Source organism: Dromaius novaehollandiae, chromosome 22 (assembly GCF_036370855.1).
Source record: "Dromaius novaehollandiae isolate bDroNov1 chromosome 22, bDroNov1.hap1, whole genome shotgun sequence".
Taxonomy (NCBI): Eukaryota; Metazoa; Chordata; class Aves; order Casuariiformes; family Dromaiidae; genus Dromaius; species Dromaius novaehollandiae.
Window position 1 is genome coordinate 8,232,773 of NC_088119.1, and position 27,670 is coordinate 8,260,442.

The following is a 27,670-nucleotide window of genomic DNA, read 5'->3' on the forward strand; positions in this document are numbered from 1 at the left end:
GGGCTGTGTCGCGTGTGTCCGGGCTGAGTTCATGTCGCGGTGCTGGAGGAGGGCAGTTGCCCTTGGGTCACGCTGCTCAGGAGAGGTGCTCCTGGGCCGGGGTGGAGGGAGCAGTAGGAATCAGAAGTTTTCTCTGCCCAAGCTAAGTCCAGGGAGGTGAGCTGTCAGCCCTTGTTCGGATGTTCTTGGATTTACACCGCAGGTGAGATCAGTTGCTGTTTTTTGCACCTGAGCACTTGGTGAGAGTCCACTAAATTGCTGCAGCACGGGTGCAGTTTCTTCATCCAGTCTGTCTGGTGTCTAGTCCTTCTTTTCTGGTTTTCTAGTTCTCTTTCCTCCAGCCCTCCCTTTTCCTGCTCCTACTTGCTCTTCCCAGGGCCGGTTCAGAGTGGGGGAGGAAAGGAGCCTGTTGCGAGGCCAGAGGAAGAAGAGGAAATGCTGCAGCTTCTGCTCTACTTCCTCTGCCCTTCACCAGCTGCGGTGCCGAACCAGTGCCAGGAGCTGGGCAGGGAGGCAGAAAGGAAGGACTGCAGCGGAGGGGGGACACTCAAAAGTCTTGCTTTCCCCTCCTGACCCTCCCAGTGTGGGAGGGCCCAGGTGGAAGGACAAGGAGGGACGTGTCTCCCGTGTGTCCCCCAGGGCTGCACTCACAGAGGGTGTGCAAACCGTTTTCTGCTTCCATGGAAAGATTTGTTCAAAGTGGAGCAGGCTAGCATAGGAAGTGAGGAAGCTGTTGTCTGAGACCACAGGGGAGTATTTTGGTAGACAAATGTGGCTGTTTGACTTTAAAACTTAGCCTAAGCATGTCATTTATAGCAGCAGATTTTTTTTCTGTTTGACAAAAAGCCATGTTACTGTGTGCAGGGCCTGTTGCATGCTCTGATGTGCTTGGCTGTGACTGTGATTGACCTGAGTCTAATGTGTTTCAGCTGGCGTGAAGTAGATATCGGTGCTCTGAAAGCGAACCCTGATGAAGACAGTGAGGAGGTAAGAACAGCCGCTTTATTTCCAGGTTAACTCGGGATGGGGTTGGTAGCAGTTGAGCAGTGTCCATGGAGGATGCTGGAAGGGCATGTACACAGGGAGCTCAGCAGAGAGAGTCTCTCCTTTCCTTTTCTGTAACAAAACGATGTGATTGGCCTTGTAGAAACCAGTCCGCAGTCAGTTCCTTTTCAGGAAAGGAGTGGTAAGGCAGAAGAAGTTGAGTAAACTGACTGTGTACAGCTGAATTTGGGGTCTAACTTCTGTCAAGAGACCTTTCTAGACAGCAGTCTTTTATGGAGAGTCTAATCAAGACAGCATGACCAGTCATGCTGCTGTGGTTACTGTGTTAGATAAACTGAAATAAATCATACTTCCTTAAACCTGTCTGTGAATGGTCTGGAGTAAGTGACTTTTCTTTGGTTTTAGTTTAGTCTCTTCCTAAGTAATTCAAAGTCAGTTTAACAGTGTTTTCTGACTGCTAGCACTTGCCTCCCTCCAGACATAAATGTTTATTTAAATTCATGTTGTAGCTAATGCTGGAAAAACTGCATGTAGATGTGCATTTAATGTAAAAAGATCTGACCAAGCCCTGTAACATTCCCTTTGCAGATTGAGGACTTGTCTGATTCGGCCTTCGCCGCTCGGCATGGCAAGTGCGAAGAGATGGAGCGGGCTAGGTGGCTTTGGAGCACGAGCATGCCACCCCAGCGGCGGGGCAGCAGGTGGGTCTCCTGGGCACGCTTCCTCTCGGGGCCTCGGCGTTGGCAGGGGGATGCTCCCAGCGAACTAAGAGCGCTCGGGCACTGCAGGGATGTAGTGCGTGTCTCTTGGCCAAAGTGTCACTTCCAACAGAGGGATGATGCTCTTGGGAACAGGAGGCGGAGGCTTCATTGAATTGGCTGATCTATAAAAATGGTTAGCAGTGTTTGGGCTGGTACTGGCAAGTTTGTTCACCATGTACAAGAGCAGCCTTAGAGTCGGTCTAAGTCACTGTGTAGGAGCGGCATATAGTGTTGTTAGTAGGTTGATGAAGTTACTCACCAGTTAAGTTACTTATGCACAGATAGCTCCTGGACTGTGCATTTGGAGTCCCCTTTCTCAAGCGCTTTCACTGTTTCAGAAGCGTGAGGGCTTTTGTTTTTCTTAGGATTCCCAGGTTGTCACACAGGAGCTGAGGTGGGTATCCTTAATGCAAGAACAAGGAGCAGCAGTTCCTCTTAGCGTTATACTGTGCATCATGTCTCTGCTTGATTGCTTCAGCAAAGTCTTCTTTCAGTTCCATTTATATAAATGTCCTTCCATTCCTCTGATCACTTGACACCCGATTCTCTTTCTACAGTATCTTTTTGTGAGTGGGTGTCTAGAACTGCACACAGTTTTCAGCTGTTGATTTCATAAAGCTGCGTAAGAAAAAGTTCAGTTTCCCATTTGATTTTTAATGCTTGTTTTTGAACCACTCTGCACTTGGGCAGAAGTTCTTGCTGAACTGCATGCAAACATGCAGCCGTCTCTTCAGTTTAGTTGTGGTCAGTTTAGGCCCAGTCAGGTGTGTGAGATAGCGCAGGATAGCAAAACTAGCATTTGTCAAATTCCATGTCATCTGCTGCTGTCTTGGTTGTTTCATGGTCAGAAATTCCCAATCCTTTTGAGTCCATGTAAATGTTGGTATCAGTGGGTTTCATCAGCCCATACAAATAGATTTCTTAGTGCTGGTTGAGAAAGGAATGTTTTGGTGTTTATCTGCAAACATCTTTAGCCAGCTTCTCACATCCAACGGTATTTTACTGTGACTTTGTTTCTCTAAAGACCTCTTGTAAGGAAGTTGGTGAAAGATGCTACGGTGAGGTCCTGACTTGGTCATCAAGGTGAATTCAAGCTTCATCTCACAGGCATAGAAATGCTGGTGGGAAGGGACCTCTGGAGGTCTCCAGTACTTGAAGCAAGGCCATCACCAGCAGATCATCAGATTGGCCTTGGCTTGATCTGGCCATGGCTTGAACACTTGCAAGGATGGAGATCCCCCCCACACCTCTCTGTTGACCTGTCACAGGACAGTCCCTCCTTCCTGGGGAGGTTTTTTCTGCTGCTGCTGAAAAGAGTTTGGTACTGTTGTCTCTAACTGCCTTTCTAGGCAGCGATCAGGTCCTATCTTAGCCTCTTTGCCAGAATGAACCATCCCAGCTCCCTTCACCTCCCCTGACCATCCTGGAAGCTCCCGCTGGACCCTTTTAAGTGTCCCTGCATCCCTCTGAACTGGGGATCCAGAGCTGGACTCAGGATTCCTGGTGCAGCTGCTCTCCAGAGAGGAGAAGGAGATATAACCCCCTCTGCTCTGATGGCCACGTTCCTCTTGGTGTAACCCAGGATGGCATTTGCTGTGTTTGGAGCCTCTCATAGCCTGGTAACTTCTGCTTGACAACTGTGATTTAGCTGGTACCTTTCTCTTTGCTACCTGTGGAGTACCTGGGCCAGGTAATACCATTAAAGACTGGGGTCCATTTCGTTTCCCTGCAATGTCATCCTCTTCATGACCTGCTCTGGAAGATTTGCTGATCATCTTACAATCTTCCTGCCTCTTAGATATCTAACAGAGTGTTTTTTTTCTGTGGCAGTTTTTAAATTGCATCTTGACTCAACACATCGTGTCTACATATATATAGCCTGCTGTAGGTGTAGCTATTTTATTAGTCTAATCATGGCTGGGTTTCCATGTTGTGATGAACATTTTGGCCCAGGTAGATTTTGGAACGTGATCTTTGGCAGTCCTTGATTGCCACTTGCTGTTGCAGTTCATCTTAAAAAGATACATATAGATTTGGAGACTTCGTTTAGGTTTTTCTGTTTGCAGCCTGTTGGCCTGTCATCTGAGAATCTATGTGGATGCTCAAACTTTCTTAATTTTTGGTTTAAATCTTCTAAAGTCTAGGGGTTTTGCAGTGCTGCTCCTACACCCAACTATTGAACTTACTGTATTTTCCATGTTACTTACTAGCTTCCTGGCATCACATGGCACGTGGATGATGCAAACGTTTGGAGAAACTGATTTTTAAGTGTCTGATTTCATGGGGTTGTTTCTCATCGCTGTATTTCTGCAGCACTTAGAGCGTAGGAGATGTGTGTGGGACATGTGTCCTTAGGAGAGCAGCGTCAGTGTTGCGGTGCATCAGGTGGTGGTGATGGGACACAGATGAGCCTGGATGAGTTTAAACTCTGGGCTGAGAAGTTCTGTTTGTTGCGTGCCGAGTTCCCCCAGCGTCTTCCGCTGCGCGGGTGCTCTCGAGGGGGTGGTGGAAGGGATCGACGTCGGGTGGCAGTGGGTGGCGTTTCACAGAGCCGAGCCCTGTAACGGCGCTGGCTTTGCGGTCAGACTCTTGAATCTGTTCCTGTCTCAGGTCTTACAGATCGACAGACGGACGGACGACCCCTCAGCTGGGGAACCCCTCGACTCCCCAGCCAGCATCCCCTGACGTGGGCAACTGCCACTCCCACGCGGAGCTGTCCCACACCTACTCACCGCGCAGTCCCATCAGCCCCGAACTGCTCTCTGCCCCCCTCACCCCCCTGTCCCGTGACTCCATGCGGCTTCTGTCCAGCGAGGACACCCGCTGCTCCACGCCCGAGGCCGGCCTCGATGAACAGGTGGGTGCTCGCTCTGACTTTGGCTCTTGGCTCTAGTTCTCTTCCCGGTGGCTGGCAGGAAGGTCCTGCTGCAGATCCGTAAAGCCAAATCTGATGCTCAGACTCCGGTGTTTCATTCCTCTTGCTGTGGGGAAGCAGCTTGGAAATCTCCATGTGGGAAATTCAGTCCGAACGCCCGGCCGGATGGGCTGGCGAGCGCGGTGTCGCTCGGCCTTGCAGCAGGATGTTCTTCCCGTGGCTGGTTCAGTTTGGAGGCCGCCACGTCTTCACCGCGTGTGCTAGAGATCCTGCTTTCCTACCCTGGTAGCAGCGCTGGGCTGAGCGTGTGGCCGGCGCAGCAGAGTTCCTGCTCCGACTGCTGCTGTGGGCAGCCGGACTCGCGTGTGAAAGGGGAGCAGAAGAGCTTTTCCGGAGGATATTCCGTAGCCCGGTGTCTCTTCCCTTTAGGCTGTACTGCCCTGGGAGCGACGCACCTTCCCACTGTCGTACGATCCCAGGACAGAGTGCGAGGACCAATCCGACCCCCAAGACCGGTCGTCGCGCTGCACCCGGCGCACGTCAGGCGGTAAATCCTCCCGGGAGACCGACGGCCCTTCTGCTTTGGCCACCGCGGCCAGCCTCAAGAGCCGGCACCCCCTGGCAGCCCCCTCCTCCTCTTCCTCCGCAGCAGTCCAGCGGCCCGCGCACAGATAGAGACCGACGGGGAGACAGGAGCAAAACCAACACACAGAACTAACTCTTGGCATTAAAGCTTCCAAAATCTGCGTTTGATATTCAAACATCCTGCCGGGAATTTTCACAGTTTTTAGTGAATTTAAGGAGTTTAGAAACTGTTTTTTGTTTTTGTTTTTTTCCATGTTTCCTTGTCACACAAAATGAGAGCCCCCAGATTCCTCCCAGCGGAGTGAAGCCGCGGGAGGGGAGCAGCCCACCAGGCCCCCTCCCTCTTCTCCTCCCCCCCCCCCCTTAGGTGTATAAAACTAGAGCACAGGATTTAGCTGACTAGCAGACTTCGGGGATAGTTTTTCTCAAGCGAAAGGGTGTCTTTTTCTCTTAACCCTCTACCCCCTCCCTGAAAGGTTTTAGTGGAGTGAAATTAGTGGTGAAAAGTGCTGTCTTGGGATTGCAACCTTCACTAGCTGTCTCTGTCTGTCCTCACGTGCAGAGGGCCCGCCCTGCGCTGCCGCCCGCCGGCGTTTCCCTTCCCCGGGTTGTAGTTCCAGGTGTCCCGAGGGGCGACTGTGCCCCCGAGCTGCCCCCGGCTGCGTGGCACCGAGCCGCCTGTCGCCTCTTCCCTCCTCCTCTCCCGGTTTTGGAGCAGCCGCCCTGTCCCTCGGGGAAAGGCAGGACCCTTCCTAGCCGCTTCGCGCACAGCTCCGCGTGGGAGGAGCGGGATTTCGGAAGCGGGCTTGTTCCCACCTCGCGTTTTTAGCCCGGGTCGAAGGCAGGGAGGGGAGAGTCGCCAGGCCAGCGCGGTCGGACGCTTCGAGCAGGAGCGAAACTTTGGAGGATGCACTTAAGGACTCGTTTGGGGGACCTGGCTCGTCGCTGCGGCCGGCAGCAGCTCCCAGCTGGGACCCGCGTGTCTGTCGCTGCCGCTCGAGCTCTGCCTTCGCGGCCCCCGGGGGGGGGTTGGGAGCTCAGGCCGGGTCAACTGGGGCTGCTGCTGCCGAGGAGCTGGTGCGAGCGGCCAGCGTCCCCCCGAGAGGACACTCGGGTGCTGGGAGGAAACGTCCCGCTGCCCGGGACGCGGCAAGTCTGGGTTGCAAGGCCGAGGCGCTGGCGTGGTTTCTTTAGGCTGGTTTTGGTCTCAAAAAGGGGGGGGGGAAAGGGAAGAACGGCAAGTGTCGGTGCGGTGGCCGGCGCTGGTGTGCTGGGGGGATCGGGATCTGTCACCACTGCTTAGCTCCACTTCCACGCACGGTCCGCAAACAGGCGTCGATTCTGTTCCATTTCCAAGTCTTTGGTCCGACATGCCACCTCCTGACAGGTATTTTATTTTGAAACCAACTCTGCTGTTGTTCCTCCTCGCCCTCCCGCCCTGCCCCGTGCACCCGCAGCGACTCCCGGATCCCGCACACCGTTCCCATCCGTAACGCTTCCTGATCCTGACGGTGTGGCTATTGGTCCCTGTCCTGTTGCTAGCATTGTGCCTGTCTTATGTATAATCACATCACCAAAAAAGGAAAAAAAATACAAAGGACATATTTTTTTTTCCATTTTGTAATCGTAAAGAAATAGTAGCTAAACTGCTTAATGGTTGGGGTTTTCACAATTTTCAACATTATCTAGTGTTTTTTGGTTCTGTTCTAGTTTAAAGGATTTGTCATCGTTTCTTTAAAAAAAAACAATGCTACCATATCCCTCTGCATAAGTGCTTTTCTATTTATAAGGTTGAAAATTCTGAATAACCCTTTTAGCATTATAAAAACCACAAAAAAACACCTTGTATTTTGTAAATATTTTCTTTTCCTGCTTTGAGCTGTGTAATGTCCTTGTTATATAGAAATGCTTTTCTTCCGAGAAGCTGATCTTTGTTAATGTCTTGATTCTGTTGGCAAAGCACAAATGTGCTTATAAAAAAAAAAAAAAGAAAAGATTAAAAAAAAACATTAAAACAGAATATTGTACGCACAGTGTGTTTGTGGAGCAGGGGGTCGGGGAGGCGGAGGCGGCCCTGCTGCGACGTGGTCCTGCGGGATCTTCCGCTTTCGGCTTCGCGCTGTGATACAGGTGGGATCAGACAAGCCGGGGCTCGGCGGTGCTTCCCGGGAGGAGCTCGTGAAGCCGAGCTGAGCCTCGCGTCGGTGAGTCAGTGCAACCGGGGGCGGGTGAGGAGGCTTTGCTGATTTGGGGGGCTGGGGGGGGCGGCTGCTGTGTCCCTATGGCGCGGCAACCTGCGCGAACAGCCGGGCTCTGCTGCGATCGCGGCGGTTTTGCAGTGGAACCTGGATGCTGTTTGTAGAAGGCGGGTGGTGGGAGGCGACTTCCTTGGATGTTCTTAATTTCCAAGATAAGAGACGATACTTTGTTCCTTGTTATCCGTGTGGATGGAAAACAGGAAGCTGTTGGCTGACTATTAGCCAGATGATCGAAGAAGTAGGAGGCAGCAACCTGTGCATCACCGGTTTATTTACAATTAAGAGGAAAAATCCAATCCGCAAAGCGGCTGGTGGCGGCCTGCAGTGGGGCGAGCGGCTGTGCGGGGGTGCCCGGGGCAGGAGGCTCCTCCGGGTGCTCGTGGCACAGAGCGGCTCTGTCCTCGCAAGGTGCGTGGCAACCAAAGGGCCCTTTGGTGCCGCTTTGTGGCTTCTCAAGTGCTCAGTAACTGCAGGCGCTCGAGCTGCAGAAGCTAAAAATGTAACGGGCTGGAGGAGGCCTGGAATTATTAAAAGGGGAATAAGGGAGTCACTGTAGATTTGAAGGTGGCTCTGAGGTTTGCTCTGAAAAACCCCAGTGTTAATCCGTGCCTATGGGCTAGAGCTGTATTTAGGTTCACTTTACAGCTGAGGAAATGTCCTGGTCGTGGTCGCACAATGAGTCAACAAAAGCCAGAAATAAAACTTGGGCTTCCTGGCTCCAGGGCCTTTGCTCTGCTCGGCCTCTCAGCCCCCGACGGGTCGAGCCTTGCTCCTTCCTGCGCTGGGGCAGGAGGGCTGCAGGGACCGGCAGCGGCGCGGGGACCGAGGGGGCAGCGCTCAGTGTGTCCGGCTGTTGCAGGACTGGGGTTGTACGTTTGACATGCAACAAGCGTGTGGTCCTGGTAAGGCAGTGACAGTGTTTCCCCTGTGAGATTAACCTTCACACAGGACTCGGGGGGCAGCTGAGGGCAGTTAGGTGAGACTTCAGCTCCACAGAGGCTGGAAGCTTAACCCAAGACTGTGCTGAGGGGTTTTGGCTCACCCAAAAAAAAAAAAAAAAGAAAAGAAAAGAAAACAAAGAAAATGCCTTATTTACTGTTCATTTGTCCGGTGCAGACTAACCGCCTCTTCTCTAGCAGAAACCTGATGTCCTGCGTTTGCCAGACGTGTGTCTTTGCTGCCCACACTCGAGCGCTGCAGGAAGCCCTGTGGCCTCCCCACACTGCAGCACATTGAGCTGTAGCACCTCAGCTGGGGTGAGGTCAGTATAAAACCGCTTTCTAATAGATGTCCCTTTCCCTTTAGCACGCTAGCAGCTGTCCCCTTGCCTGCCCAGGTTCCCACACAGCCCCAGGCCAGCAGCGAAGGGGGTTGCCCGTGGCCATGTGCCCCCTTTGAAGGAGCAAGCGGCGAGGACTGCAGCAGCAGCCGCTGCCATCCCAAGGTGAGGTTTGGCGAGCACCTCAGTGCGCTGGGCTAGGGACAAAAATGCGCTTAGGCTCCGGTCTTCAGCAGCACTCCAAGATGGGTTAAAAACCAAATCTGAGTGAAAACACGCATGTGCGTGTTTCAGGCGCATGTCTCCTTGTCACCCCCACCCCCCAGACGTTTCCATGCTTCCCTTCCTCATGCAAAAGAGGCAGCGTTTATTGTAGTAATGACTTTATTTCCAAATTCACTTTTACGGCAACAGTGTAAACCAGTTGTTAAAACGCACAATACACTATGGACATTCACAGACAGGAAGCTAAGCTAGGATGATATACTGAGATCAAACCTGCCCTCCCCTCCCCAGCGCACTGACGGGAATACGGGACTGCAGCCACCAGTGTTAGCCTGACACCCGACCTGCGTTTAACATGCGGGTTTTTTTGAGTTCAGAAACATGGTTTGGAATCAGTGCCAGTTTTAACCCTTTCCAGACCAAGATGTGTGTGGAGGCAAGGAGGAGCCCTGGGTCAGCGGGGCCGGCTGGCAGTGCTGCGCCCCGGGCCTGGGTCTGAAGGGGGCTCGGGGCTGGGCTGGGGCCGCTGGAAGGGGTCGGCAGGAGCCGCCGCGGAGCAGAGGTCTGTCCTGACCTTCGCCGCAGCCCCGCGTGGGGCGAGGATGGTGGTGGGGAGGGCGACAGGAGGGGACGTGTGTGCAGCGGCGGACGCTGGCAGCGGGATGGGGGCCGTTTGTTGGAGCTCGCTGCGCGATAAAGATGACTCCTGGCCCAGGGCGCTGGTGTCCCCAGGAACTGCGCGGAGGAGCCCGGCAGGGACCGGGCAGGTCCAGGACTCGGCCAAGTTGGCTATGAGCTGACCTGTCCTGCCCGGCAGCAGCAGCTGGAAAGGGTTAAATGGGGTAAGTGGTGTTTTGGGGTTCTCCCACTTGCTTAGTTTATATAGGACAAAAACATCGCAGCGGCTCCTACATCCTACACCACTACAGAGATCGTCACGGACTGAAAATACAGAATCTTACAATCATCGAGTCAATTTAAATGGAGCTAGTGAGGTGCTGAACGGGGGCTGTTTGACTCGCAGTGGTGCTGGACCAGCCGCTCCCCGGCAGTAAAGCAATGCCTGGGGCTGCAGAGAGAGGGGCTGGACCCCCCCCCCCCCCAAAGCCGCCGTCCCCTGTCCCGGACCCAACCGGTCCCCGTGCCGCTCGCCCCGCAGCTGTTTCCTCCCGCAGCCCCCTCAGGGCAGCTTTTCACCGTTATCCCCATGGCAGGAAAGCGCAGCTCTCCTCGCAGCACGGCCCTGTGGGGGCACCGCCTGTGGCCAAGCTGGGCCGGCCGCCCGCACGCCCCATTCCTGCCCCCCGACGTGTCCCCTCTGCCCAGCCAGCCTCTCCTGGGAGGCGGGGGGGAGGCTGGGCACCGAGCTGACCCGCCACGTCTCAGCCTCTTTGGTTGTCGAAGGAAGGGGGGGGGGAACCTGGGGTGCCGCGCAGACCTGGCCCCCCCCCTCGTGCTCCCTAAGTTGCCACATGAACAAAAGCAGCAAAGGGAAGGAAGGACACAGCGGGGCTCCCGTTTGGTGCGGGGGGCAGGCAGCGCTGCCGGGGGGGGGGGAAACGCACTGCCAGCGCAAACCAGGCGAGCACCCGGCGAGGGTCGGGGCCACGGAGCCGCCGCCAGCCCTGCCTGAGCCCTCCGCCACGGCCGGGCCCCCCCCCCGTGCAGCAGCGCTCGGGGAAAGGCCTGGGGGAGCCGCCACCGGCCAAGAGCTACAGCCTCCCTCGCGCCTTCCCCTCGCTGCCTGCTACCGCTGCCAAACGCGTGAGACCGGCAGGGCCGGGGAGCAGCCGCCTCTGCAGCCTCTTAGCTGTCCTTGCCTGGGGAGGGGGAACAAAAACCAAAAAAAAAAAAGCCCCCACAACCCAAAGTGTTACATGCTGCACCCAAATCCGGGGGGGCACCTCTCAGCTGTGAGGCCCCCCCCCCTTCCCCAGTGCCCCCCGCCACAGCGTGCCCACCCCGCGCTGCTCCCATCCCCACGTCCCGGCAGACATGCGGTGCCGGGCTGCTCCGGCAGTGCCGGGTCTGGGCACAACCTGGAGCTTAGCAAAGCTTCGCCTCCTGCCCGCCTCGCCCGGGGTGCGGCAGAGCCAGCGCGGGGAGCGCACGGGGCGGCTCAAAACTACTTACAGCATTTTCTTTTTTTTTTTTTTTTAAACACATGCTCATTTATGGAAACAATCACCCTGGCACGGTCCAAGCATATACAGACACATCTACTCTACGACACGAGGGGCTGCCAAAGGGAGGGGGAAAAGCCTCTACTCATCCACTCAGCGGTTCCAGCACAGCCACGGGGAGGGGACAGGCCGAACGGGGCCCCTTCCTGACGGGCTGCCCCCAGCGTCGCCAGTACTCCAGCTGCGGAGCTGAGAGCGGGGCGGGGGGGGTACCTGGCAGTTATCTTCATACACATCTCGGCTTTGGGAGGTAAAACCAAAACGTTTCTTCCAAATCGGCAGGCAAACTTAATGCCTAAGGGGAGGGCACCTCCCAGCCGTCCCGGCTGCAGCACCCGCTGCCGGCCCTGATGCAGCGCCAGCCCTCCGGCCCCGGCATCGTTAGGCTAACGAGCGTGGGAAGGTCCCAGCACTGCAGCTCCGGGGCTGTCGCATCCCCTGCCCCCTCATGCCCTCCCACTGCACGGAGCTTGGGTGTGGGGGGGGTGTTTTCCCTGGGATGGGAGCATCCCTGCACACACTCCGGGCAGGGCCGGGACAGCGGGGGGACGAGGGGAGGGAGCAGGGGCCGGGCATGGGCTCCGAGGAGCAGGGGGAGAGGAGGTTTTGTACCTCATCGTGTCATTGATTTTGAAGTCCTGGAGCTAGAGCTGAATGAACAGTAAAAGCAGGTTAAATCATTAACCAGTTAGGGGACGGGGAAGCAGCTGTAAAAGGAACAGAGGAAGAAGGCCAGATTATTATGTTTCTTTTGTTTCTTTCCTTGTCTTCTCTCTTCTCCGCTCGCAACGCCCCGATCACAAGCCCTGCTTGGCCAGCGAAGCAGACACTTCGTCGGCTAGCGTGGCAAGCTGGGGGGAGTCCACCATGTTGATGCTGCCGGTGGAGGAGACGTTGCTAAGGCGGCGCGGGGAGGCATCTCCGGAGATGGTGGGGGACTTGTAGACGATTTCGGCGCCGTGGTCAGTCTTGGCTTTGGCGTTCTCGCGGAAGGTCAGCTTATGAGTCTCGATCTGCAACGAGAGCAAAGGCCGGTGAGCGAGGAGGGGGGAGGCTGTCCAGAGAGGGTGTTTTACCTGCGAACCATCCGCTCGGTCGCTGCTGCCGTGCAGCTGGGAGGAAAGCGGTGAAGAGGCACACGAGACCCGACCGAGGCGCAGGGTACGGCCCTCCTCCCCAGGGGCTGGCGGGAGAAGCCAGGCTGCCGCGGGCCGTGCTGGCCTGATCCTGACACCCCCCAGTCCTCAGGCACGTCCCTTCCAGCAGCCCACAGAGGGAACAGGCGCAGCCGGAGGGGAGGGCAGGATCAGGGCCTCTCAGGATGCCATCAAAACCTTCCCAAGTGCCCGGGGCTGGCACGGCAGTCAGTCCCAGGTGCAAGGCTGATAGCCCAACCCGGGGCTGCTTCCTCTTCCCAGGCAGAGATTTACAGGGGAAATTCCCCATCCGCCTCATTCAGGCTGCCACTTACGCCAACAGCCCAGCTGGTAACACCATGCTGCTCCCATTAGCCAAATCCCTCTCTCCTGGCGAGCACGAGGGCCAGGGAGGGGAGGAGAAGTGTATCGGGTTTGCTACTTACTGGTGCCCTCCCCAGCCGAGTGCAAGGCTGGGAGCTGGCTCTCCGCGGGGCTGGGTGGCTCCAGTACCAGGGACTGGAGCCCAGCGGGGGTCTGGGCTCGGGTCTTGTCTTCCTTGCCTTTCTCTCTCTACAGGTGAAGAAACCCACCCAGGGCGGTGGGGTGCAAAAAACGCATCAGCAACAAAAAACAGATCCAATAACCGTCAACCAGAAGAGGAGGAGAAAAAAAAGAAAAGAAAAAGAAAATTGGGGAGAAAAAGATCTGAAAAACAGGGCCATTCACTGATTCACAGGGAGAAGACTGCCTTTGGAGAGGGGGAGGAAGGCTTCCCCTGTGCAGCAAAGGAGAGCAGGCGCTGCCAGCACAGGTACTTGGAGCCCTCCGGCTCCCAGCGCCCGAGCTGGGCACGAGCCAGCCCAGCTACCAGGCGTCCCCCTGGGAGGGCTGCGGCCAGCGCTCGGGGGCAGCAGAGCTGGAACCTGAGTCACTGTGTGCCAAAACCCAAATCCTTCCGCCTCACAGAGCAAGGAGGGGACCGGGGATGCGGGAAAGGCTGGGGAAGGGGCAGCCTGCAGCGGCTGCACTACACAGATGGCTGGTGGGGCACAAGTGTCCCCTCCCTGCAGACAGAGCATCCCACCTTGGAGCAGAGATGCCTGAGGAAGGTCCCTGGGACTAATGTGCAAATGGGAACAAGCTGGACAAGGGAAGCAATTGAGGCAGCACCTGAACTCAAGTTAGGTTGATAACATCCTTCAGGTGTGGATTTAGGCAGGCTACAAGCAACAGCCACAGGGGAAGGCTGAGGCAGGTGATACTGCTGTCAGCTCATAGCCTTGCAAATAAATCCGCCCTCCAAAGGGCAAGTTCTTCAAACTATGGCCCAGTGAATGTGCCAGGATATGAAATCATCATCAAAATGCTGAAAATGGGCTCAGTGGAAGCACAGGGCAGTCTGATGCGTAGCAGCAGTGAGAGAAGGGTAAGGAAGTCAAGCGGTCCCTCGGTCAGAGACCAGCACGCTTGCTGGGAGGTGAAGAGCTGGGAGGCGCAAAAAGAAAACGCAGCCAAGAACAAAGTGCTGAAATACAGGAGCCGAAACAGAACTTTCCCCTCCCATGGATAAAAAGGTGTTGGAAAAACGAGCAAGATAAAAGCCACCTCTCCCTGGTGTAATCCAACCATGGATGTCATCAGGCTGGAGTCTCAACACTGCGCTTACCAGATCTCTCCTGCCTGCAAGGTGCTCTGCTGTCCTTAAAACAAGGTTGTAGAGGTGTTTTACTTGACTGAGACTTACTGTGAAGACAGCATCGAAGCCTCCGCAGGAGTGGCTCACCCCAAGTTCAGGATTTCACCTTGCCCAACTGGCTTTCGTCTTTCAGTTTAAATTCCCCAAACATGTACTCCCTGCACAGAGCCCTCAGCCAGTCTCAGCTGGGAAACTGAGACTGGAAGTAAGAAGAGATCACCTTTCTTCTGAAATGACAGCCCACTGCAAAGTCACCTTTTCTAAATAAAGCTAAGCCTTTAATGCTCCACTTTCACTGGGGAACCAATGCCTACGCGGTGCCCTGAGCTGCTAGCTTTGTGCCACACTGTTGGGGGTAAGTGGCCGTGTGCAATGCAAAACAGAGGCAGAGAGCAGCATCCCTTATAATGAAAGGCTGGGGACACAAACCTGTTTCTGCACAAAATTCAGAGAACAGCAGAAAGAGCAGGAAACCAAAGGGGAGGATATCACTTACATTCACACTCATTCAGATGGCCATGGGCCAGGAAGAGGACGGAGACTGCAAGCCTTGCAGCTCTGCCACAGCTGCGCTCCAGCAAATGTCCTCTTGGTGGGCAAACATGGCTCGGGAGCCCTCACCACCTGCCACAAGTCACCGGCAGGAAGATGAACCGACTCTTCGGGCAGAGGCTGAGCAGCCCATGCTTAGGCAGGGCGCACAGCGGGCACCAGGACAGGACACTTTCTGTCCTCTGAAGGACGAGTGCACACAGGCTGCCCCTCACTAGCACGTGGGCAGCAAATTGTTTCAAGGACTGGGGAGGAAGAGCTGCCTGATAAGCAGAGAGGAGAGGACGTGTGAGCTAGAGATGAGCCTGATGTGCAGGACTGTCTCTGTGTCCAGCTATCAATCACTCTTTGCTTGCACGCCCGCTCGCAGGGCAGATGGACACTCGCAGAGGACCAGCACACCTGCTCCAGACTGAGTGCCCCTTTACCTTTTTATTTCCTCCTCCAGGGACGTGGCTGATGTTATCTAACGACCCAATTTTTGATTGCACCTTATCTTTGAAGTCCAGTTTCTCAGATTTCACCTCCACCTGGCCACCGCCTGGAAGAGAAGAGCACCACGGGGTTAGCTCCTGCCCCAGCGGGAGCAGGCTGGAGAGGAAGCGCTCGAGTCCGATCCGGCGCTCCAAGGCTGCTCAACTGAGGCGCTGCTGACGTTGAGTAGAGGGTCAGCACCAGGAAAGCAGCAGCAAGAGAGGGAGCCCTTGGTGATCTGGGGAACACAGGAGCCAGGGCAGCTGGGAACTAGAGTACAGAGACTTTCCAAAGGATACAGTGCAGTATCCTCCCGAACATCAGCAGTTCCTCACACATACTCCTAAATACTTCCCATTTACCGCAATGTGCTGGCCCAGATGGGAGTGCTGTGGACCAGACCAAATCTCTCCTCTAACCCAAGCGGTCAAGGAAATGGGAAAGGAGACGGCCATGCAGTGACAGAGCTGGGAACAACATCCAGCTCCCCAGGGCTCACTCTGATGCTCTGGTCACTGTCCCAAGCATCTCCCCTTGCTCCCTGCACAACCCCAACCCTGTCTCTGAGACACAGGCGGCGAGTGCCACAGACCAGTGCCTGGTGCCGCCGGATGCTGCAGAGTGGAACGGTACCTGGTTTGTGATGGATGTTGCCCAGGGAACCACATTTGGACGTCACGTGGCTCAGGTCGACCGGCTTATAAACGATTTGCACCTGTCCGTGCGAGAAAGGAGAAGGCAATGAGCTTGTTACCACCGCGGGCGACCTGGGGAGGGGGAGGCACAACACACACCGGCACCTGATCTGGATTCGAGGGAAAGGACAGCTTATACCCCAGTAAGATTAATAATACAAAAGAAACTGTCATCAGAAATGGGAGATCATTAATGCCCGTGTGCAGTAGCCTCTCTAACATGTCAGCATGCATAAGATCACCTCTCCACAGAGGGGGGGAGTAGAGGCAATTTTAAAGTGCTTAAGTGAGAGAGAAAGTGGAGTGGTAATTAATTAAGATTTGCATACACATCATCCAAAAGGAGGAGATATACCAGAGAGAAAACGTAAAAAATAAATACCTTTTCTGGTGTAAAACATAAAGCTTATGTCCACAAAAACTGAAAGAACAGAAATGATCAATGTGCACAGAAATTTAAAAGAGTGACCAAAATATGCATTTCTGAAAAATGCTGTAATGGAAATAAGGGTTAAAAAAAAAAAAAAAAAAAAGGCAAAAGCAAAGTCTAAATATCTGGCAGGAGTTCACATAATATAAATTAAAATGGCAATTATAACATACTGAACCACAATAGTACTTTTTTCATTTGTTTTACACAGCACGTCTCTGAATAAGGGCTCCAGCAATTCCACTTAAACCACCAAATTCAAAGACCTGCCATGGTGCTGCAGCGTGTCTGGGCACGGGGCCGGGCAGGCGGCGGCCTCTCGCGCACCAAGAACCGGGTTACACGAGACACATACACACGAGGAACGGTTAACGTGGAGCTATTTAGTGGTTACGTTAGCAGTTAAACATCACACTGGAAAACACCAACAACTGGAGCGGTCTGGGAGCGTCAGGCGTGCCAGGGACTGCAAACCACAGCACATACACACTGGCAACATCAGGAGCGGGAAACAAGGGGGGGGGAGAAAAACATCCCCGTATCCCCAAAAGTTACCTTGGACCCCAGTTTTGGACTCATACCCGAATCAGCTAGTGCTGTAGGTTAGCAGGCCTGTGCAGGAGGAATCAGACTGTCGATGCCTTGAAGTCAGTTCCTACTCACTGGGAAGCGCCTGGCTCTCAGTAACAAGGATTTCGTGGGCAGTGTATACCGCGCTCTGCATTTTCACCAAGCGCCAAGGCTGGTGTGCTGCTCTGCCGAAGCTTGGAAAGGATGTGCCAGCACTAAGGGACCCTCTGCGGAGGAGGCAGCTCCTCCAAGCAGCCAGGCAGCCCCCAGACCAGCGCGGCTGAAAGCTAGCTCAAAGGATTTGCCGTAGCCGCTGCTCTCCGTCGCACCCGAGGGCCCTGTCGTGATTCAGAGCCCTGAGATGAAGGTGCGTCCTTCGCTTTTCGCGTTGGCCCCCAGTCCAGCAGCCCGAGCAGTCGCAGGGAGGCGCATCGGCCTCACAGCCGGACGTTGAACAGTGGATGTGCACACCAGTGAGAAACCTCCCCCCCTCCACCAGTGGCACGCAGCAAGGAAAAGCGGGTGGGGGGACGTAATGGCACATCACATCCCTGGCACGTGGGCAGGCACCAGACCACGTGCAAAATCTTTGGTTCCCGCCAGTGTGACCCTGCCAGCTCCTGGGCCTGTCTCCTGCAGCGACACAGGCTCAGTGTCACTGTCCCATCAGCATGAGGACAGAGCACCGTGCACGCCGGCCTGCCCTGGCTCTGACACTCATGCACACCAAAGGACACATTCGACAGAGTGAAGACAGAGAGGGGACAAAAGCAACCCTAGAATCTGGCAGCACATTGCAGAGACAGACATGAAGACAGGGTGGGGGAAAGATTGCACATTTAACGTACTGGGCAGCAGGAGAGCTGAACTCAGCCGGAAGGCAGGCAGCGAATCCCAGAAGGACAGAGCTCGCTGGTGCCCTGCAGCGTCCAGCAAATCCTAATCCCAACCGTGATCCCAGAAGGCTACAAGTGATTTGGGCACTGCTAGGATCTGGGACCTGAAGGGCCTCCCATTTCCAGAGCAAACAATCAGCAGTTACACTCTCTGCTCTCCTTCCATTTTTTTTTTTCCAGCTAGGACTCAGTTAACTCTTGCCATCCTGCTGGGGAGTGGAGAGGGTTCCTCTCTATTTTAGCAAGGAAGGAAAAGGGGCACAGAGTTGTTTGCCTGGGAAATTAGTGCCAGAGACCTGGGGATCCTATCTCTTAGCATCAGCAATATTTAGGTCAACTTTTGTCTAATACATCTCCTTGACAAAGCATCCACTAGCATAAAAAATATATATATATATACACACACACACAAAAAAACAACCCCAGGTTACTGTAGCAACAGTTCATTTCCCCAGAAGCAGCAATGACTGGGCAGGCACTCACTGCTGAAACGGTCACAGAGGATTAAGACACGACTGCCATCAAACCCCAGTGGTTTGTTGTTGCTCCTCTACCTGAGAAGCCCCGAAGCACAGCTCTGCCACCGGGACAGCCCGGGGGGCCGTGCTCCAGCCACGTCGACACACAGCTTTGCTCCGAGCGCCCGCACCCCGAACTAAGTGCTGCTCTCTGCGCCAAAGCAGCCAGGCAGCGATCACAGGATTTGTTTCGCTAGGAGAGCCTGCGGAGGGATGACAACCTCCAGCCAAAAACCCAGATAATTTTTAACCCACTGCAGCCCCTGCAGCTGCGAATGCTTGCCCATAGTGTGAGCTCCCGGGGAGAAAGGGATGAGCTCACCGTCCTGTGCTGAAGCTAGTTACCAGCCACGACACAGATGACGTGTGAGGAATGCTAACCCTGGCGTAGCAAGTGGTGGGACCCACCACGCACCAGGCAGTCCAGCCAGAAGCAGTGCAGGACCCTGGGGTAAGAAACAGCAAACCCAGTAGGGAACTTGCTCCACGGAGGCCGAGACCTCTGCAAAGCAGCTCCTCAGGCCCATAAGTGAATGCAAAATGGCATCAAATGTAAGATGGACGCTGCAAACCCAGTTATGCCCCAATGCTTACATGCCAGGCCCTCTGCAGTGCTCAGTTTCTCAGAGAGGGCATCCACAGAGATCAAAAACAGCACAAAGAAAATCCACTGGGAACATCTGAGGGGCACCAGACAGCTTCCTCAGATGGCCGCAGACTGGACAACCACAGGCCCTGTTACTCGGTCGCGCTGTTTGGGGTCTCGGTGACGCTCTTGCCTTAGTCCATCATCTTTCCTGGACTAAACTCTGCCCCCAGAGAGACTGGTGTAAGTTCACCAATCTCTGTGGAGTTTCTCCAGGTTTCTGGCACAGTAACTGAGAGCTTAGTCTGACTATTCATCTGGGAATGGCTGCAAATGCCTGTGTTCAAATCAATTAACTCAATATTACTTTAGGCTCAGCCTCCATGGGCACTGCCTAACACACACTGGACATATTCATTAGCAAGGAGAAGCCTGTTATTTACACTGATCATACTTGCCTGATGGAATAGGCAGGAACCTGGGCTTTCACGGCTTGTGCAGTGTCACGTGCAGTTCAGCAGTACATAAAGCAACAAGGCCTGCATTTGCTTATAAATCTATCCATCTACAGCATCAGCAACTACGTCACTATCTGCTAGAGGCAATCCACCCTGCAGACAATGAGGCATTGTGCCTTCCAGGTAGCGTTAAACCTTCGGGTTAACGGGATGTTTTGTTACAGACATGGTTTCTACGGGGGAGCAGTTAGTTCTGTCCATGTAAGACATGTACAGGACTTGTTAGGGTTCATCTAACCATGTCTTCTGGGTTAACGGGGTTAAATGACAGCACATCACCAATAGCTATCTGTCGGCAGGGTCGCTGCAGATAGCATTGGCGGTTTAGTGTATACAACATGCCACTCATGATAACTATTACAGTGCATTGAAAGTGTGAAGGTACTCACACTGCCTCCTCCCGGGATGTGTTTGATATTATCCTTTGAGCCACACCTGGATTGAACGCTGCTAAAGTCCAACTTCTTATTAACAATCTGCACCTTTGGTAGCCAGAAAAGAGTCATTGCACGTCACCAATAGCTATCTGACGGCAGGGTCGCTGCAGATAGCATTGGCGGTTTAGTGTATACAACATGCCACTTATAATAAGAACTATTATAGTGCATTGAAAGTGTGAAGGTACTCACACTGCCTCCTCCCGGGATGTGTTTGATATTATCCTTTGAGCCACACTTGGATTGAACGCTGCTAAAGTCCAGCTTCTTATTAACAATCTGCACCTTTGGTAGCCAGAAAAGAGTGTGAGAAACAACATGACCGTCCGCAGCTAGACCATGTGTTATATAACTAAAACCAGGAACTGCCTTCCAATGCCAAGGGCAAAGGATAATCTCTCACTTGCTGCGTGGATTTGTCTATTCATGGGTTGGAAACTGAAGACAGAAGTGGGCAGGTTATAGCTAGAGGTTGGATGCATATGGCTGGTTCCAGGCAGGCAGCCCTGATTTCCAAGCCAGGAACACCAGCTGAAAAGCCAGCCACCCACGTTTTCTTTTGCTGCACAAAAAGAGGAACGTGCTGGGCAACAAGTGGGCTGGAAGGCACCAGCGCTCTGAGACTCAAGTTCTGCAGAGTTGCACTGGTGGACTGGGAGGAAGGACGGTGCTGAGAGAAAAACGCCCACCGAGCCCCGTGCCCTGCGCAGGGCGGCCTGCCCCCTCTCTGGGAGGGAAATACTGCAGCCTCACTTTTCAGCAGCTCGAGCGAGCTGAGAAACAGCAAACAGGTGTAGCTGGCCCGGGCAGCAGACAAGAGAGGACTTGCATGTCCAGCTTGGTCTGAGGGAGGATGCCTGAGCTCTGCATCGTGCAGGGCTCAAACTCCCTCTACAGTTACAAAGTGGAAAAGCAAATGCTACCAGGTCCCATGCCTGCAGTTTTCTGAAGTCCCACACAGATGAGATGAAAGGGGCAGCACAGACCAAACCCCAAATGCGGCTGCTCTACGACATATTCCCAGCTCTGCCTTGGGTGGGAGAGAGGCTGGAAAGGGCTTGGTACAATGCTGGAAACACGTGCCCACAGGTACCACGCTAACCTCACTCTCCAGCCCCGGGGCCTGCCCACCCCCTCCCCAGACACAGATTTTTGTACTAATGAAGCTATTTCCATTTAGGTTTTGCTTTGCAGTTCTGGGTTTTACACTGCAGTGACCCCATGTGTGGGAGCAGCTATCCCAAACAAGAGGTGCCATAGATGAATATAATCCCTGTTCTTTCCCCTACGTGGACTGGATTGGCTTTAAGACCTATGCAAGTATAAACCAGAGGCAAATGGAGGTAAAAACCAGCATGCACGCAAGACCTGTGCTCCCTTAAGAGAAAGCTTGTCTGAAGCATAACCCTCATGAGAGGGAAAGAGACACAGCATCCTGCAAGAGAGTAGCATCACATCGCACTGCACGTGCAGTCCCCGGATGACAACGTCCCCGAAGGCGGCTGGGCAGGCAGCCTTGCTCCGTGTCAGCAGCGTCGCTGGCCTGCTGCTGCTGCAAGGAGGGCTCCTCGCTTCACCCTGGTTCTTTAGCATCAGAAGCGCAAAGGCTGACACATGCTTCCAATGTCATTTTTCAATCTCTGATCAACTAATCCTGCAAATCAGGACACAGCTCAGCTAGCCCAGGCTTTTCGAGAGCACTATTAGTCATTCAGCAATAGCTAAAACATTCAGACAATGTGGAGAAATCGGAAGAGATGTGGCCTGGCTACCTCCTGGCTCATGTGCCCTATGTACCTTCTCTTCCTGAGGCTGGGGTCTGAAATCTGGGCGGAGAGAGCAGGGTCCAGCCCCATCCTCCAGTGACCCTGAAATCAAACCTCTGTGATCAGCCCCTTCCGCTCCCGCTGCCCCCATTCACTAAGAGCAGCCTCGTGCCCTACAAAATCCCCAGCAGAGCATCCAGCCGTTCTGCCCTGCAAAGAGCAATGAATTGTCCCAAATTCAGCTGTTCTTACTCTTTCAGTGACAACAATAAACAATATGTTGACGGAGAGAGAAGCTGGTGGAGAAAAAAGCTCATAAAAGCTGGATTAAAAAGAATGAGCAAACAAGTTTAACCGATTTACAGTAAATGGAAGGGTTCCTTCTAAAATCCTTGAACAGCAGTGTTTTGATGGGCAGGCAGGAGGGCCAATGCCCCAGGACACAGACGGCTGGAAGGACACCCACCACTCTGCACAGCCAAGGGACAGAGCAGCCCTGCCCAGACTTCAGAGCCACCCCTGGGTTGTGGTACAAGGCAAAATGTTCGTTGCCCTGTATATCACCAGCCTCAGCAAAAAGTGCACATAAAGAAATGGAAAAGCACATTGGTATTCAAGATGGTGAACAGAAGCCATCTCAAAGCCTCCCCCATGCCAAAGCCTCATACTCAGAGCCACCGAGTTACCTAGTCACATAAAATGGCATGCACCGCTTTCAGAGGAGATTCACCGCACCTCTGCGGCATTAGCAGCTGCAGAGCAAGGTCTGCAAGCCAGCGATGCCCTCCTGGGACAGGCAAGCACAAGCACACAGGGACTCCTGACTGCCACTGGCCATGAGATGTGCAATCCTGTCACTTAACATCTCTGTAAGAGCCACCTGGCCTTCACCAGTCAGAGCAATCAGGCACTTCACCAGAGACACGTCTCCAACCATGCAGCAAGGAGGATTTTATAAAAGGACAGGTCCACACAGCACAACAGCAATGCAGAGGTGTCCAGACAACACCGACCAGGCAACACCACAACTGGAGCTGCGTAACCACACAATGCTGCCCTTGGGGGCTGCACAGATGCCTTCGTTCACACCACTCCCTTACCCAGCGCTAAGTCTCTTGTCACCCACAGCTTTGCAAATCCCTTCTCCCCTGGGATTACAAAACTTCAGACTTCAGCTGCTCTCTCTTTAACACAAAACCCTCATTCCCCAGGACCTGGAGCACAGAATTCACTTTCCTGCTCATAAAACAGCCTCCTCAGGAATGAAAACCAGTGGTGGTGGTTGAAAGGACAACAGTGCCACTAGTCCTGGACATGCCACACTTTCTATCACGTTGCAATATAGGGGAAGTTCCTGAATGCAGAATGCAACCCAAAACCTGGCTGACAGACCTGGAGCTCAAATCCCAGTGCTTTGAAAAACTGCCGAGGGTCTGCACTGTGTCCCTCATCAGACCTGAAGCCGAGTTCAATCCCAGCCATGCACGTGGTGGCAGCAGGGCTGGGATCACCCTCAGAGGCCAGGCTGGCACCAGGAGAAGAGGAACCAAGCAGGAATCCTCTCGGACTGAAGGGGTTTTGGTCTCAGTGCAGGCTGTATTTTTGGGGAAACCCAGCAAGCCCAAAGCTCCTTACCCTTGGGGGAGCTGCCAGAGGCCTGCAGGTCTCCTAGGTGTGATTCAGCTATCCCGAGTGCCGAGCCTGGGACTCCCGTGGGGAGGAGACCATCCTGTCTGCTCTCTAGTGAAGAAATGGAGGCAGCACTGAAGTGACTGCTCCACACCACGCAGCCGGATTCAGAAACACAACCCTGATCCTGCGACTCTTCAGGGCTGCAGGTCACTACGTGCTCTCCCTAACTGGACACTGCAGGGGAATGTCACTTCCCCAGCAGCACGCACCAGGCAGTGCACGCTTTGAGCTAATGCCCCATGAAAGCCACGACACGAGCGCTCTGCAACCCTGGCCTCCTCTTTGCAGGACAGCTGTATCGCACCTTCTAAGCCAGACAAGCAATTTCAGGACAAGCGTCCAACCCAACCAGCCCCAAAATTTCCAAAACCAGCAGCAAAATGGAGATCAGCTGAACCAGAGTTGGCCACCGCTGTCTCTCTGTCCCCAGCTGGGCTGCTGCTGCTGTGGGGAGAGCACCAAGCACCCACTGTCCCTGCAGGCCCCTGGAAAGCAGAGTCCACATTTACCTTGCCACCTCCGGGCTGGTGCTTCAGGTTTTCAGTTGAGCCAATTTTGGACTTGACGTTTTTCAGGTCAGGCATGGGGGCAGCTGATGGCTGGATGCGGCTTTTGGCAGAGGCAGGAGATTTTGGCGGTGTACGAACCACCGCTACCTTCTTGGGCTCCCTGGCTGGCGGGGTGGGCAGAGAAGGAGTGCGGGAACGGCTGCCTGGAGTCCCCGGGGAGCCGGGACTGCTGTAACCGCTTCTGTCTCCAGACTTTGGCTGCTCACCTGAAGGTTGCGGACACACGGGGATAAGCACAGGATAAGCAGCTCCTTCCCCACTCACTGCCTGACTTCATGGGGTTGATCTGTCTGCTCCCAGGACCCACCCGCTGCTCCCAGAGCAGACCATCAGCGAGGGGGAATGAATAGAGAGGCTAAAACACCATGACTGCAGACACCACCCTGGGGACAGTGTGCTGGCAAACTGCACTTTTCTTCTACCTCCTTTTGAAACGAAAACTGGTTAAAAGCAGTTTCTTTGTATCCCAGCAGGAAGATCGTCTTCAGCGTCTGGATCATCAGGAAGATGCCCTACCCCAGCGCGGCATTAGCACGCACAACAAAAGATACTCAAACAAAACCACTTTTCTGTAAGAAATTTCAAAAGATTTTTACAAAAACTGGTATTTTAGGAAATCAAATAAAGCTCAAATTACTGAGCAGCTTAGGACTGTCCCCAGTCTAAAAAGAATTGGAAAACAAAACCTTAAATATTTACCTTTCTCAGACTTTGCTGCTGCAGGAGGTGGTTTTTTCTGCTCCTTTTTGCCTGTTTAACGAATGAAAAAGATGCTTAAACATAATAAATCTGAAAATTTAATTGATTTAAGGTTTTATGAAGCTCTGTTAGGTACCAAAAATATATATACTCAGTGAAATGCACTGTTTTAATGGAAATTCACAATGCCTGATGCTTTCTGGGGGTTTATGCTTTGAGAATAATGGGCTAATCCCCATTCCTGCAATCGAACAATTGATCCTCTTGCCCCTGATCTTTCTGAAACATCATCAAGAGAAAAGGAACAAATGGATTTAAAAAACTCAGTTGACTAAATCTTCCAAATTGGAGGAAATCCCAAAGGGATAAAGCAAGTGCCCTCTCCTACACCCTGGCAACTATACAAATGGAGCAGGCAAAGCAGCATCCAGCGATGCTCACCCAGGAGAAACAGTCCCCAGCTCTGCACTCCCAGTCCCGTGACACGGCTGAGCAGCTCCGGGTCAGCACGCAGACTCGGCCTGCCGTACCCTCCCAGCTGTGCCCCTGCTCAGCCTGGCCTAGGGCAAGCTTTTTCACCACTCAGCACCACCGAAGCAGAGCCTCGAGACTGAGAGACGCCACGGCTGCTGCACGCTGTTCTCGCCATCACCTACCGGAGCTGGGAGGCGTCTTGGGGGCCGTGGGGGTCTTTGCCGGGATGCGTGTGGCATTGGCCGAGTTCCTCTGAGCCTGCCCCGCCGCAGACCGTGGTGTGCCTGTCTTCGTGCCACCTCTCATCTCTGGGCCCTGCGGATGCAAGGAGAAAGGCCGATGAAGGCGGGAACTGCTCAGAGATGGGCTCTCACCCTTCATGTATCAGATCCAAGCAAGATCCCCTGCTTCTTCCCTCGATGGCCCGCAGGAGCTTCTGTGTGTTTCCTCAAATGCAGCCACCCATGATGTGCCCGTCCACACCCCATCTCCCACCAACGGCGCCTGCCACAACCACAGCATGGTCACTCCTGGGCTGGCAGAGCAGCTGTGTCGTTTTCCCATGCAAGCTCCTAGCTTCAACTATATTATTTGTTGCACACTCAAATCTGGTTAAAAAGCAAGTTCAGCTCCTTTGCCTGTTCCCTGAATTCTGGCATTTTGTTTCCCATGTTTCACTAAAATTTTTTACAGAAGATAAATAGATCCAGCCACTGTTTCCACACTACAGGCTCCATTCAGGAGGTCAGAGCCAAACTCCAAACACAGAAACATCTCCTTTGTCCCCACCTCTAATACACTAACGTAACACACAAAAAATCTAGAACAGCGTGTAAATAGGAATACGCTATTTATTGTCTTCTGATCCTGCAGAAAAGCCTCCAGAAATCTGTAAAATAACATGTCCTCTTTCTAGTGCTGGTCTGTGTATGAAAACTCATGAAAAGCAAGCAAGTGAAAACTCAAAAGCTGACCAGTCCCAACACAGTAGGGAACCAGAGCAGAGCCATCACAATCCTTATCACGGTACAACCACATCCTATTATTTGAGACCTGCAATCTCTGCTCTCTCCTGTACTACGGGTGTATTTGTATGACTAAACACCATGAAGAGACACTCCAAGCCACTTCTTACATTACAGAATAAGCCACAGATGTGTGTGCATTTCCTATTCCCTGCATAGCACCTGGCAGATCTGGCTCCAGCGCACTTCCTATACATCTGCTGTTCACAGCCAAAGCTATGCCAATGCACCCATAAAAGACAGCATAAAGCTGCAGAACAAAGAAGAGCACGAAAGAGCACAAAGGGACCTGGAAATGCTTCAGAGAGGCAAAATAACACCCTGGAGCACACGAGAGAAGGTTTTTTTGCTTTAATGCAGAGCAAGGCGTCTATGTGCTGGTGAGAATGACCCAACTGCTCCAAACACCAAAACCGGAGCCGAGACCAGCCATGGCCACTGGAGATACCTCGTGTCAGGAGAGGCAAATGCTGCCCTCTCGACTAAAGGGGACATGGAGAGCCTGGCCCAGCCAAACATTGCCAGACCTGCTGGGAATGCCTTGAGCTGTTCTTCAAGGCAGCTTTCTCTCTTTCGCATCCCATTTCCTTACCTTGGCTTTGGTTTCTTGCATTCCGGTACTGGCGGGTCGGGATGTGACAGAAGAGACTCGTTTAGAGGTGGAAGCAGGGCTGAAGGGTGTTTTCAAAGGGGTTGTGCTAGAGGAGGTGTGTCGTTGGGGGGGGATGGAGGGTCTATTGCCTGGGGGGTTGGCAGTGGAAGGTGAGGATTTCTTAAACATGGAAACAAAATAAAATTGGAACAAAAAAAATCAGTATGGGAGGGAAGCAGAAGGGGATCACAGACATCAAATAAGATTAGAAGGTACAATGCAGGAGAGGTGACAGCTCGAATGGCCCCCTCACTGCAGCACAGAGCTAGGCAAAGGCCAGGGGCATTGCCAGGGTCCCATGGCTGCACCGGCAGGTACAGGATAGCTCTGTACCTCCCGCAGGGTTCAGAAACACCTGAGCCCCTTTTCGCCTGCCTCTGCCACTGCCCTCCACACCAGTAGCACATTTTACTATCCAAACTGCTATATCTACCCCCAAACCACTGGCAAAATTGCTGTAGGGTTCCCATGCCCGTACCAGGTAGGGCATTATCAATACCTGCATCTCAGGGAGATGCAGATGACCACTTCCAGGTCTGTCAACCCCATCATGAGTGCTTTATCAATAACAGCTTGTGGGTTTTTATCTAGACAGTTGCTTGGTATCACATAAAACACCCAGCCTGATACAACCCTGCCAAACTTCCTTAGAGAATGAAATGGGTTTTGCAAGACTCAATTTCACATTGTTTGGGAATAAATATATTCCTCACCTTCAATTCTTTACCCACTAAACTGTCTATCAGCTTGTCCATTACCTTCCCCGGGCAGTAGCCAGGCTAACAGCCAGCTGAACTACACCTCCTCCAAGATAGCGGTGTGACAAGTACCTTTCAAACTTCTGGAATTTACCCACTGTTAAACTCTGCTCCTCACCCAGAATACAGCATCTGCTAGGCCTATTCATTTAATTTTTTAATGACATATCTTGCTCTTTTCACTATGACGGTGCTTGTTCCCTATGCAGCCCGTTGCAGTTCTGAGTTTGCTTTCACACCAGTTTGCTCCAGCAAAGCCAGCTCGCTGCTTTCCAGTCTTGGGCTGAGAAAGTGTTTTCTCTAACCACCCGCACCACCCCCATGAGCCACAAGTTTGTTTTAGACTTGATTCA

At 53.4% G+C, this 27,670-nt stretch overlaps 2 protein-coding genes across 10 annotated transcripts in view; one reads left to right on the top strand and one right to left on the bottom strand.

The window, feature by feature from the left end:
* The window catches only part of KANSL1 (KAT8 regulatory NSL complex subunit 1), a 108,758-nt gene extending 101,512 nt beyond the window's left edge, over window positions 1-7,246 (top strand). For all 5 annotated transcript variants that reach the window (XM_064524528.1, XM_064524531.1, XM_064524530.1 and 2 more), the window contains 4 exons: window positions 930-987; window positions 1,594-1,706; window positions 4,377-4,623; window positions 5,071-7,246. In XM_064524528.1, coding sequence (XP_064380598.1) covers window positions 930-987; window positions 1,594-1,706; window positions 4,377-4,623; window positions 5,071-5,316 — 664 coding nt within the window. In that variant the 3' untranslated portion in view covers window positions 5,317-7,246. The remainder of the gene's footprint in view (window positions 1-929; window positions 988-1,593; window positions 1,707-4,376; window positions 4,624-5,070) is intronic.
* Window positions 7,247-9,129: 1,883 nt separating this feature from the next.
* Window positions 9,130-27,670, bottom strand: part of MAPT (microtubule associated protein tau) — a 56,470-nt gene continuing 37,929 nt past the window's right edge. For 2 of the 5 annotated variants that reach the window (XM_064524546.1, XM_064524543.1), the window contains 8 exons: window positions 25,065-25,197; window positions 24,409-24,459; window positions 23,650-23,915; window positions 19,875-19,967; window positions 19,635-19,727; window positions 15,666-15,747; window positions 14,987-15,099; window positions 9,130-12,184 (listed from right to left, as the gene is read on the bottom strand). In XM_064524546.1, coding sequence (XP_064380616.1) covers window positions 11,969-12,184; window positions 14,987-15,099; window positions 15,666-15,747; window positions 19,635-19,727; window positions 19,875-19,967; window positions 23,650-23,915; window positions 24,409-24,459; window positions 25,065-25,197 — 1,047 coding nt within the window. In that variant the 3' untranslated portion in view covers window positions 9,130-11,968. Of the gene's footprint in view, window positions 12,185-12,753; window positions 12,881-14,986; window positions 15,100-15,665; window positions 15,748-19,634; window positions 19,728-19,874; window positions 19,968-23,649; window positions 23,916-24,408; window positions 24,460-25,064; window positions 25,198-26,499; window positions 26,680-27,670 lie in introns of all 5 variants that reach the window. The other 3 variants (XM_064524542.1, XM_064524545.1, XM_064524544.1) reach the window with 3 other exon arrangements.